At 54.0% G+C, this 12,083-nt stretch overlaps 1 protein-coding gene and 1 long non-coding RNA gene across 2 annotated transcripts; both read left to right on the top strand.

Moving 5' to 3' along the window:
- Positions 1-3,885: 3,885 nt before the first annotated feature.
- On the top strand, positions 3,886-5,304 carry LOC134404974 (uncharacterized). The gene is made up of 4 exons (XR_010025920.1): positions 3,886-4,135; positions 4,515-4,632; positions 4,932-5,014; positions 5,272-5,304. It is a non-coding gene; the product is annotated as an uncharacterized LOC134404974 (long non-coding RNA).
- A 31-nt stretch (positions 5,305-5,335) lies between these two features.
- On the top strand, positions 5,336-8,704 carry LOC134404681 (zinc finger protein OZF-like). Its single transcript, XM_063135499.1, has 3 exons — positions 5,336-5,415; positions 6,560-6,643; positions 7,128-8,704. Exon 3 carries the CDS (start codon positions 7,169-7,171, stop codon positions 8,585-8,587), a length of 1,419 nt encoding a protein of 472 aa, XP_062991569.1. The 5' UTR covers positions 5,336-5,415; positions 6,560-6,643; positions 7,128-7,168; the 3' UTR covers positions 8,588-8,704.
- The last annotated feature ends 3,379 nt before the right edge of the window (positions 8,705-12,083 follow it).

A 12,083-nucleotide genomic window follows, 5' to 3' on the forward strand; every position in this document is an offset into this window, starting at 1 on the left:
TGGAAGGAAGGCCAGGCTACAAAAGAAGAGTACAGACAAGTGGCGCAGAAGTGCCGAAATGGCGTCAGGAAGGCTAAAGCTGTGAATGAGCTGAGATTAGCGAGGGATGCTAAAAGCAATAAAAAGGCTTTCTTCAGATACGTGAGTAGTAAAAGACAGAGGAAAGAAATGGTGGTTCAACTGCTTAATGAGGATGGCAAATTGATAACAGATGACAAACAAAAGGCTGAAGTGCTCAATTCCTACTTTGCCTCGGTCTTCTCCCAAAAGCGGGTCTATGACCCCCCTGGAAAAAGTGAAGCAGAAGTTGAGGGGGCAGGATTGCAGTTTGAGATTGATAAACAAATGGTCAAAGAACACCTAATTTCCTTGAATGAGTTCAAATCTCCAGGGCCCGATGAACTGCATCCAAGAGAAGGAGCTAGCGGAAGAACTCTCAGAACCTTTGTCTATTATCTTTGCAAAATCATGGAAGACGGGTGAGGTGCCGGATGACTGGAGGAGGGCTAACGTTGTCCCTATCTTCAAAAAGGGCAAAAAGGAGGAACCTGGGAACTACAGACCAGTCAGTCTGACATCCATCCCTGGGAAAATTCTGGAGCAGATTATAAAGAAGTCAATCTGTAAACACCTTGAAATCAATGCAGTGATTACTAGAAGCCAACATGGATTTGTCAGGAACAAATCCTGTCAGACTAATTTGATCTCATTTTTTGATAGGATAACCTCCCTTGTGGACTGTGGGAATGCTGTGGACGTCATATATCTTGACTTCAGCAAAGCTTTTGACAAAGTACCACATGACATTCTGATTAACAAACTAGCTAAAAGTGGGCTAGATGGAACAACTATTAGGTGGATCCACAGTTGGCTACAGAATCGGACTCAAAGAGTACTTATCAATGGAACCTTCTCAAACTGGGGAGAGGCAACGAGTGGGGTGCCGCAGGGCTCAGTCCTGGGCCCAGTGCTCTTCAACATTTTTATTAATGATTTGGACGAGGAGGTGCAGGGAACGCTGATCAAATTTGCAGATGACACCAAATTGGGTGGGATAGCTAATACCCTGGAAGACAGAAACAAACTTCAAAGTGATCTTGATAGGCTGGAGTGCTGGGCTGAAAACAACAGAATGAAATTTAATAGGGATAAATGCCAAGTTCTACATTTAGGGAATAGAAACCAAATGCACAGTTACAAGATGGGGGACACTTGGCTCAGCAATACTACAAACGAGAAAGATCTTGGAATTGTTGTAGATCACAAGCTGAATATGAGCCAACAGTGCGATATGGCTGCAAGAAAGGCCAATGCTATTTTGGGCTGCATTAATAGAAGTATAGCTTCCAAATCACGTGAGGTACTGGTTCCTCTCTATTCGGCCCTGGTTAGGCCTCATCTAGAGTATTGCGTCCAGTTCTGGGCTCCACAATTCAAGAAGGACGCAGACAAGCTGGAGCGTGTTCAGAAGAGGGCAACCAGGATGATCAGAGGTCTAGAAACAAAGCCCTATGAAGAGAGACTGAAAGAACTGGGCATGTTTAGCCTGGAGAAGAGAAGATTGAGGGGAGACAGGATAGCACTCTTCAAATACTTAAAAGGTTGTCACACAGAGGAGGGCCAGGATCTCTTCTCGATCCTCCCAGAGTGCAGGACACGGAATAACGGGCTCAAGTTAAAGAAAGCCAGATTCCGGCTGGACATCAGGAAAAACTTCCTAACTGTTAGAGCAGTGCGACAATGGAATCAGCTACCTAGGGAGGTTGTGGGCTCTCCCACACTAGAGGCATTCAAGAAGCAGCTGGACAACCATCTGTCAGGGATGCTTTAGGGTGGATTCCTGCATTGAGCAGGGGGTTGGACTCGATAGCCTTGTGGGCCCCTTCCAACTCTGCTATTCTATGATTCTATGATTCATTTGAAAAGAGAACTTGTCCACCTCAAAATTCCTACGGGTCTTATGGTCAGTGACTGGACTTTACCTGCAGATGCTGGATTGAGCCCTTGAGCCCCACTGTGCCTGCAGACGCCTGGCCAGGCTCCCTGCCCCATCTGGGGTGGGAGTGGGAGGGCAAAGTGACGTGTGATCCACCCAGCCTCCACCGCCTCGCTTTCCAGGAGCATCCCTGGGGAATACAAACTGAGGTCTGTTCTTAAGTAGGGTGACCCTATGAAAAGGAGGGCAGGGCTCCTGTATCTTTCACTGTTGCATAGAAAAGGGAATTTCAGCAGGTGTCATTTGCATAGATGGGGAACCTGGTGAAATTCCCTCTTCATCACCACAGTGAAAGCTGCAGGAGCTATAGTAGAGTGACCAGATTTAAAAGAGGGCAGGGCTCCTGCAGCTTTCACTGTGGTGCTGAAGAGGGGATTTCACCAGCTTCTCCATCTATACAAATGACACCTGCTGAAATTCTTTAACAGTACAACTGTTAAAGACGCAGGAGCCCTGCCCTCCTTCTCATAGCGTCACCCTATCTTAAGAGTGGCGAGGGGGGAGCGGTGTGGGTGTCTCTGTCTCTCTCTCTCTCCGTCTCTCTCTCTTCCCCAATGCGGCTTGGTGCAGGTTTCGTGAGCTTTTGGAGGGGGGGAAGAATATTGGGGGGGTTCAGTGACTTTCTCTGCGCATCACCGACTCGCCTTCTGTGAAATGGGAATTATTATTTTGTGGTTGCGCTTCGTGGAGGGGAGGGGAGGGGAGGGTCCCTGGCTTGGCGTTTGGGGCCCAAGGGGCCCGGGGGGGGTCCCAGTTTGTTGCTGGGACCCCTGCCCCCCCTCCCGTAACAGCCATTTTGTGAGAGCGCCCCGGGACGCTCCCTCAGGACGGCAGAGGCGCCGCTGGCCCCGCGGGGTGGGGGCGGGGGCGCACGGACGACGCAGTCGAGCTCCGGGCTGCCAGTCGAGGGACGGCTAAGCCCACCCCGCTCCGCCCCGCGTTCCCGCGAGGGAAGAGCCAGACACACACGCGCCCCGGGCGTCGTCCCCACCAGAAGGCTGGGCGGAAGCGCTGTCGCCCCACGCGCGAGCCCCTCTAGGACAGCAGCCGTTGGTGGCTTTAACCCTTAGAGAGCCAGTCTTCCTCCTACTCCCAAAGCTCCTGGCAGCCGCTGCCTTTAGAAGTGGGCGGAGCGGAGGGGGGCTCAGTCCTTCTGGCGCCCCCTGCTGGGCACCTACAGGGCAGGGAGAAGGACGGAAGGAAGGTGGGTAGGTGGGTGCGTGGGTGGGTGGGGAGGAGGCTCCGAAGAGCCTCCCAGGGCGCCTGGCGGTGAGTGCGGAGGCACCAGTGGGGCCCCCACCCACCTGGAGGCCCAGCACCCCCCCCCGCCCCTGCTGGAGGGGAGGGGGTCTGGCCTTGGGGGTCTTTGGGGGCACGGCCAGGGGCGCCCCTCCCCGCGCTCGGGTCTGTGCCTCGGGGGTCCCCGAGCCCCCCGCCCCCTCTGCCTCCCGAGCCCCTTGAGCCCCCCGCCCCCCTGAGCCCGCCCGAACCCCCCTGAGCCCTCCTTCCTGGCCCGCCAGGGGCCCCGGCGGCATGTGGTCACCCGCGCCCGCGCCCCCGCTCCAGCCCTCCTTCCCTCCGGAGCGAAACCGGCCGCAGAGCAAGGAGATGCTGCGGGCGCTGTTGGAGGCGGAGCTGCAGCCGCACCAGTCGCCCAAGCAGGAGCAGCAGGAGCAGGAGGCGGCTGCTGAGCCCCAGCCGGCAGCCCCCGGCCCCCATGACGGCCAGCCCGGCGGCAGCGGGGGGCTCTGGGCCCGAGCGCTGCTGCGGAAGAGCCTGAAGCCGGAGGAGGGGCGGCAGGAGGCCGCCGCCGCCGCGGGCAGCTGCGAGGCCCGGCGCTTCCGCTACCTGGAGGCCGAGGGGCCCCGCGAGGTCTGCAGCTGCCTCCAGACCCTCTGCCGCCGGTGGCTGCGGCCCGAGTGGCACACGAAGGCCCAGATGCTGGACCTGGTCGTCCTGGAGCAGTTCCTGGCCGTCCTGCCCCCGGAGATGGAGAGCTGGGTCAGAGGGTGTGGACCGGAGACCACTCCCTAGGCGGTGGCCCTGGCCGAAGGCTTCCTCCTGAGCCAGCAGCAGGAGCGGGAGGAGGAGGAGAAGAAGAAGCCGGACGAGGAGGAGGAGGAGGAGGAGCAGCAGCAGGTGAGATGGGGTGGGGGGGTGGCGCACAGATCTGGACGGGGCTCCAGAGAACACGTGGAGCCTTCTCCCAGCCAGGGCTTCCCCTGGCTGTCCTCCCAAAGAGGAATGCCCCAATCCAACAGCGGCAGGGTGTGGATCAGGCCCTTCGTGGAGGGTCCCGAGGCAGTTGGCAGGGGAATCATCCTTGTCTTGAGGCCAGGGTTGAACGCTCTGCCCCCAGCCAGACCCCCGATCTTCCGGGCTCGGTGCCCAGGGCACGGCTGTGAACAGGTGGCAGCACGTTGGGTGGCCCAGGGCCGTGGCCAGCCCCTCCCCCCCTCCCCGGGCCTCTCTGTTTCCTGTCCCCCTTAATCACCTGGGCTTCTCGCTCCTGTTGCAGGTGCAGGGGACGCTGGCCCACGTGACGCCTGAAGCACGGAAGGCTCCGTCCGGCTCCACTCCGCGTCCGCTGCTCAGAGGGATCGTGCAGGAGGGCGGCGGAAGCACCGCGTCGCTGGGTAACGGTGGTCTGGAGGGCTGCTTCCACGTGGCCCCGCTCTGTGGGAGAGGCCTAATTCTCCGTGCCCCTTGGTGACCTGGGCCTGGGAGGGGGCTCTGCTCTCTCTCTCTCTCGCCCCTCTGACGTGCTTTACAAAGGAGGGGTTCCTTTCCCAAGAGATGAAGGCTTTGCTTGCATCCAAAGCCGTGCTTTGAGTTATGCTCAAAGTGGAGGAAGATTGATTTCTCACGAGGAAAGGGAACTGAAATGGAAAATGCTTATGAAGTATGAACTATCCTCCTGTTGTCTCCCTCCTAGGAAATGGAATTATGCTCAGAGGTCCCTGCCGGCCCCCTTCTCTTTGTGGAGGGATGGAAACCGCTTCTGAGCAGCCTGAACAGGTAGGAGAGGGGTCCCTGAGGAGGCCGGCAGGCGGGGCTGGGGCTGGGCACTCTGCCTCTGGCACCTCTCCCCGAGCCTGAAGGAGGTGGCGCCCTCTTCCCTCCTCCTCTGAAAGGGGAAGGGAGGTTTTGACCGCCGCCAATAAAGGTTTGCCTCTTCCAGAAGAGCCTCCTCCACCCTTCCCCTTGGCTGACATTTTAGATGCTTACGTTGCCTGCAAGGAGGACACGTATGCAGCTTTTTCTTCTTCCGTCAGGATCTGGTGACCTTTGAGGAGATGGCGGTGCATTTCACTGCATTTCACGGAGGAGGAGGCGCTCCATTGGATCCAGGCCAGAGGGGTCCCCCCGGGGGCGTCACACGGGAGACCTGTGGCACTGCCGGAACCTGGCTTCTCTGGGTAAGGCGCCCTGCATTGGCCACCTGGTCCTGGTGCCTTGTATGTTTTTAATTTAACAGTGAAGCGTAGAACCGAATTTCCTTTTGCCGCACATCTTCAGGCTGCCCTCTTGCAGAAGCCAGCTCTGGTCCTGCGAGCCCCACAGTGGCGACAAGCGCATTCTCCCCCCAGGGCCCTCTGCAGAGGCCCTCCGCTCCCTCACACTGTAGCGCACGTCTAACTCGGTTCTCATCCGGTGATCTAACTGCCTCCCTTCGAGGTTCTGATGTGTTCAGAAGTGTTGTCAGTGATTTCTTCCTCAAATCCTCCTCCTCCCCCTTCTCCTATTGCATCCTATTCTCTCTTGCATTCTCATTTGCCAATGTTTCTGTCCATTTTCGTTCCCATTTGTTTTTAATTGCTTTATGGAAAGAGCACGGAGCTGAGGAGCCTTCCGCCGGGGCTCAAGCAGGAACCAGAACGTGCCGGAGGGGCTCAGAACGGGCCTTCTCGTGGCCACCTTGAAGGGAAGCAGCGGAGAGAGGGGAGCGAGACCTCTGGGGCTGTGGGTGCCCCCCCCCTTGCCTCCCTCTGTTGCAGCCAGAGGGGGTGGAATGGCAGCCAGGCTTTCATTTCACAACGGAGCCTTCTTGCCTCCCCCGGCTTCCTTGATGATGCCTCTTGCTTCAGCGTGGCGGGGGAGGTGATGTACCTGCAGCCCTCCAGGACGTGGCAAAACACCCGCCGCCCCCTCTTCTGAGCTGGCGGGGAGCTCTTCTGCTCCTAACTTCGCCTCCTTTTCGTAGCCGCGGTGGGGGGTTGCCTGTGGGCCAGGGCCTCCTGGCTCAGCCTGGGAGGGAGGGGCGTGTTCTTAGAGGGCCCCTCCCCCCTTGCTCATGGCGGCTTCGCTTCCCACGGAGGAGACGCCTGCTGCCTTCTCCCCGCCAGCCCTTTGCGCGTGATCGCACAGCACAGTGGCCAAGCAGCGGCCGGCTTCTGTTAGCAGACTGATACTTCTGGATCCAAGCAGGGACCTTTTGCTCCGCTCTGGAGTTGCCAGACCTACCTCTCCTTCCTCTGACCCTGATGGGACTTCAGGCCAGCCGGTATTAAATCCCGAATGTCCATTAAGGTTGGATTTCTCCGTTTCTGCTTTCTTTGACAGGGCTTGCAGTTCCCAGAGCAGAGCTCATTTCCGGGCAAGAAGATCCATTGGCTGAGGACTCCGATGAAGGCGAGGAATCAGCCGGTAAGTGCCCAGGCGTGGTGGAGCCCTCGGGTCAGGCGCTGCACCCCCCTGGCAGACCCGGTGGCTTCTGGCTAAATGCCGCCCACTGTGTGCTTGAGAGATCTGCCAGAAGAGAATCGGCCGGGGACGAGCAGGTGGAGAGACTCTCTCACCCGGGGAAAGGGGCAGCGCGTGTCTACACTGAGAGAGAACCGTCTGTGGCCGACAGGGCCTTGAAGGCCATGTCGACGTTTCGCCCCGCATTACCTGCTTTGACGGGCGGAAGTGGCCTTCCTGGGCTCACTGTGGGCGTGGCCTCCCCTCGTAGATGCCAGGGCCGTAGGCATGCAAAGTGTCCCACGCTCTGTGGGCCACGTTGCTGGCCTGTGCTATCGATCACCAAGAGGAAGCTTCGTATATTTGGCCAGCTCTGCCTTCCCTCCCGAGGTGCCATGCGTGGCGCTTGTTCCCGATTTGTCCCTGATCTCTCTTCCGATCCCCGCAGGTGATGGCCAGGACAGCAGCAGAGAAGGTGAGCCGCAGAGAATGGGAGTGGAAGAGAAACCAAAGTGGGGGAGCAAATGCATTGCCTTCGAGGGGTCGGACTTCCACGTCCTCCCAATCCTGGAAGAACCTTGTGAAGGGGACGTTAGGGACGGTGGCGACGTGGCGAAGCTCTTGAAATGCTCTGAGTGTGGAAAGAGCTTTGGTCAACCGACGGACCTTATTAAACATCAAAGAACCCACCTAGGAGAGAAAACGTCTAAACTCTTGGAGTGCGGGAAGCAATTCAGCCACAGCTCAGCCCTCAGCTTGCATCCAAGGCTCCATGCAGGGAAGAAGCCCTATAAGTGCTCCACGTGTGGAAAAAGTTTCAGTCATAGCTTAAGTCTTCAATGGCATGAGAGGAGTATTCATACAGGGGAGAAGCCCTACAAATGCTCCACGTGTGGGAAGTGTTTCAGTGACGGCAGAAACCTTAAAAGACGTGAAAGAATTCATGCAGAGGAGAAGCCCTATAAGAGCTCTGAGTGTGGAAAGAGCTTCAGTCGCAGCCCAGAACTTAAATCGCATCAAAGAATCCATACTGGGGAGAAGCCCTATAAATGCCCTGAGTGTGGAAAGAGTTTCAGCCAGAGCTCAAATCTTAATAAACATCAGAGAATCCACACAGGGCTGAAGCCCTATAAATGTTCGACGTGTGGAAAGAGTTTCAGTCATAGCACGCACCTGAAAAGACATCAGAGAACTCACACAGGAGAAAAACCCTATAAGTGCTTTGAGTGTGGAAAGTGTTTCAGTCAAAGAATAATTCTTAAATCGCATCAAAGAATTCACACAGGGGAGAAACCAGATAAATGCTCTGTGTGTGGAAAGACTTTCAGCAATAGCGGAAACCTTAAAATACATCAAAAAATTAACACAGGGGAGAAGCCCTTTAAATGTTCTGAGTGCGGAAAGAGTTTCAGTCAACGCATAATCCTTATATCCCACCAGAGAATTCATACAGGGGAGAAACCCTATAAATGCTCTGCGTGTGGAAAGAACTTCAGTGATTGCAGAAGCCTGAAAGTGCATCAAAGGATTCACACCCAGGAGAAGCCCTACAAATGCTCTGAGTGTGGAAAGAGTTTCAGTGATAGCAGAAGCCTGAAAGTGCATCAAAGAATTCACACCCAGGAGAAGCCCTACAAATGTGCCGAGTGTGGAAAGAGTTTCAGTGATACCAGGGTTCTTAAAGTGCATCAAAGGATTCACACAGGAGAGAAGCCCTATAAATGCTTGGAGTGCAGAAAGAGCTTCAACCAGAGCACCCACCTCAACTCACACCGAAGAATTCATATTCGTGGGAAGCCTTACAAATGCTCCGAGTGTGGCATGGGGTTCCATCAAAATAGACACCTAGAGTCGCTTCAAAGAAGGATGCACTCAGCAGGGGATCCTGTAAACCCCAGCTCTGACTAGAATGTGGGGAGCTCTTCTGACATTTTCAAACCCAGGAGAAAGGGTATGAATAATTATAATTTCTTTGTCTACCCAAAACTTAATAAGCACGAAGAGTCGGAAGCGACTGAACGAATAAACAACAACAAATTCATGCAAGGGAAGGCCTGACTCTGCCGGTGCTCAAAGTGCAGCAGGAATGTCCCTTGGCATGGCCGAGGGTGGGCCGTGAAGGAGGACGGATCTGAGACTTGGGCACCCGGACTGGTCGCCTGCGGTGAATAGACGTTGCCTCCAAGGGACTATGTAAGTGCAAGCCACAGGGGCAAATGCATGCATACTGTGAGCTGCTCAAGGTGTGCGGTGTGAGCCAACAGGACACTGCTGGAGCCCGATACTACGTTTCAGTTGCAGCCATTTCTTTGACCTCCCCATGATTTGTGCTATAATATTGCATTTAAATACTGGGTGAGCTGCAGGGGACAGTTGGTGGGCTTGGCCGGAAGCAGCCATGGCTGAGGCTGGAGGCACCCTGCCCCAACCATCTGTCTGACCCACACACACCAACAGAATCCTCCCTAATTCCCCCTTATCTCCTTGATCAGGGTCTTAACTGTCCACCCCCGCCCCAGCTTTTCATTAGAAGGTGGCTCTCTGGTCTTGTGCCATTCTAGCCAGCTGAACTCCATGATTTCTCAAAACCTTTATCTTGAAAGGAGCCATAGAGCGTTGCTGGCTTGAATGGCCAAAGGCACTCTAGCCTTCCATGCTGGTACTGAGAGGGAAACCACGGAGTCCAGCGGACTAGAGGGGCAAAAGGTTCCTTTTATGCCTTAAAGGTGCCATGCACTGTGGGGGAGGGTTGCACAAGCAATTCCCCCTTGCCCCCCCCATGTGAAACAACATGCTTCTTTGCTGAGGTGCCCAGAGCGCCCCCCTCCCCATTCAGCCCTCCCAGCCTGGCTAGAGCCAGGCTGGCTGCTTCTCTCTCTCTCTCTCTCTCTCTCTCTGTGGTTCCCCACAACCATATCATGCCCACCCTAAAGGCTGTGTTTGGGGGCGACGCAGCGCCTCCCCTGCAGGGGCTGGGCCAGATCCTGTTTTATTTACCAAGGACGTTTATACACTTCTGGTCCGTTTGGAGGTTTTTCTCCTTGGCGTGTGTCGCATTGAGTGGCTTGTTCCTTTGCTTTGTAGGCCTCCCTTGAAATCATGCTTTGATGAGATGGGCTGGGGGCATGAAAGTGTTTTAGAGAAAGGAAGTTACAAGCAGCTGCCCTCCTCTCTCCGCCTCCCCACCTTCCCCATCCTTATTATTAGTATTATTATTTATTATTATTATTTATTTATATAGCACCATCAGTGTACATGGTGCTGTACAGAGTAAAACAGTAAATAGCAAGACCCTGCCGCATAGGCTTACAATCTAATAAAATCATAGTAAAACAATAAGGTGGGGAAGAGAATGCAAACAGGTACAGGGTAGGGTAAGCAGGCACAGGGTAGGGTAAAACTAACAGTAGAAAGTAACAGTAGAAGTCTGCACAACATCAAGATCCTTGCTACATCTTTGTCATACTCTGCAGTTGCATCTGTAGGAAGGCCTGATCATACCCATAATTGATGCTTTGATCAATCCGTCAATGAACCGGAATGATTCTGCCACTGGGACTCCCTGAGCAAAGGACCTTCAAAGGGAGGCGGCAGCGTGAAACTGCAGAATTGCCACTTGCGTCAGGAGTTCCACCCGTGGCTTGAATTGGGGTGCAGGATTCCCTTTGGTCTACGTGGATTCATGAGCTTTCCCGTCCCAGGAGGCCTGGTGGGCTCTGCGAATGGCTAAGAACTGGGTGTGCCACTGTCTCTGCTTCCTGCGTTTCATTTCCCTCTGCCCTCCCCTGTTACAACTGTCCTCTCCCCCGCTTCCCATGCCCCTTCGAGTGTCTGTTTCTGCCATTTAGGATAGCCCTTCATGCCTCTGATGAAGTGGAAAGTAGCCCACAAAAGCCTTTGCCATAATAAAAGTGTTCAGTCTTTCAGGTGACACAGGACTCTGTTGCTGCGGCTGCATCTCAGCCACCCTTCCGGAAATTGTTCCCTCGGAGAGGTCCTCTCGCAGGGACCAGCGGCTCACAGCTTCCAGAGGCACCAATGCCCGGGAGATGGCGTTGGCAGTGATGCACCCCACCCCACCCGATTCCACGGGCTCCCCGTTCTTACCCTCGGAGAAAGGATACCTTGATCCTGGCTCTTACGAAGCTGTTGCTTTAGTAAAATCTGCCGAGCCCAACTGCCCCCTCGCTGACTCAGTAAAGACAGCAAAACCGCAGCAGTGAGTTCTTGCAATTTGTCCAATTCATGCGAGTACAAATGCTGCAGCGATTTCTCCTCCTCCTCTTCCTCCTTGCCAAAGCTCAGGGGAATCCCCTCGAGATCGCCTGTGGGACCAGGCATCTAAACACCAGAATCAAGGGCTGCAGGGAGGGAGGGAGGGATGACTCCCATGACTGGAATATAGCAATTGAAGGATATAACTTGTTCCAAAAGAACAGAAGAACTAGAAAGGAAGGTGGAGTTGCACTATATGTTAAAAATACCTATCCCTGCACAGAAATGCAGACGGATGAGCCTGGGAGCCCCGTCGAGAACATCTGGATTAAAATAAATGGGGCAAGGAATAAAAAGAACATGATAATCGGAGTCTACTACCGACCACTCAATCAAGGAGAAGATGAGGACGAAACTTTTGAGAAACAAATTGCCAGTGTTTCAAGGAAGTGTGATGTAGTAGTGATGGGGGACTTCAATTACCCTGATATCTGTTGGGAGACAAATACTGCTAAAAGCGGCCCTTCCAAGAAATTCCTGACGTGTGGGTGATAACTTTCTCCTACAGAAAGTGGAGGAAGGAACTAGAGGATCGGCAATCCTTGACTTGATATTGACCAATAGGGATGACTTAGTGGATAAAGTGGCAGTTACGGGAACTCTGGGGGAAAGTGACCATGTCATACTTGAATTCTTGATTATGAAGGAGACAAAAGTTGAGTGTAGCCATACACGTTCTCTGGATTTTAGGAAAGCTGATTTTAATAAACTCAGAACTATGATAAGTAAGGTGCCGTGGCAAATGAGTCTAATGAGAAAAAGAGTGCAGGATGGGTGGGAGTATTTAAAAAAGGAAATTTTAAAGGCACAGTTATAAACAATTCCAACAAGGAGAAAAGATAGAAGACAACAAAGGAAACCAATGTGACTCCACAAAAAGCTTAGAGATGACCTGAAAACAAAAAACAATACATATAGGAAGTGGAAGGAAGGCCAGGCTACAAAAGAAGAGTACAGACAAGTGGCGCAGAAGTGCCGAAATGGCGTCAGGAAGGCTAAAGCTGTGAATGAGCTGAGATTAGCGAGGGATGCTAAAAGCAATAAAAAGGCTTTCTTCAGATACGTGAGTAGTAAAAGACAGAGGAAAGAAATGGTGGTTCAACTGCTTAATGAGGATGGCAAATTGATA

This window comes from Elgaria multicarinata, chromosome 10 (assembly GCF_023053635.1).
Source record: "Elgaria multicarinata webbii isolate HBS135686 ecotype San Diego chromosome 10, rElgMul1.1.pri, whole genome shotgun sequence".
Taxonomy (NCBI): Eukaryota; Metazoa; Chordata; class Lepidosauria; order Squamata; family Anguidae; genus Elgaria; species Elgaria multicarinata.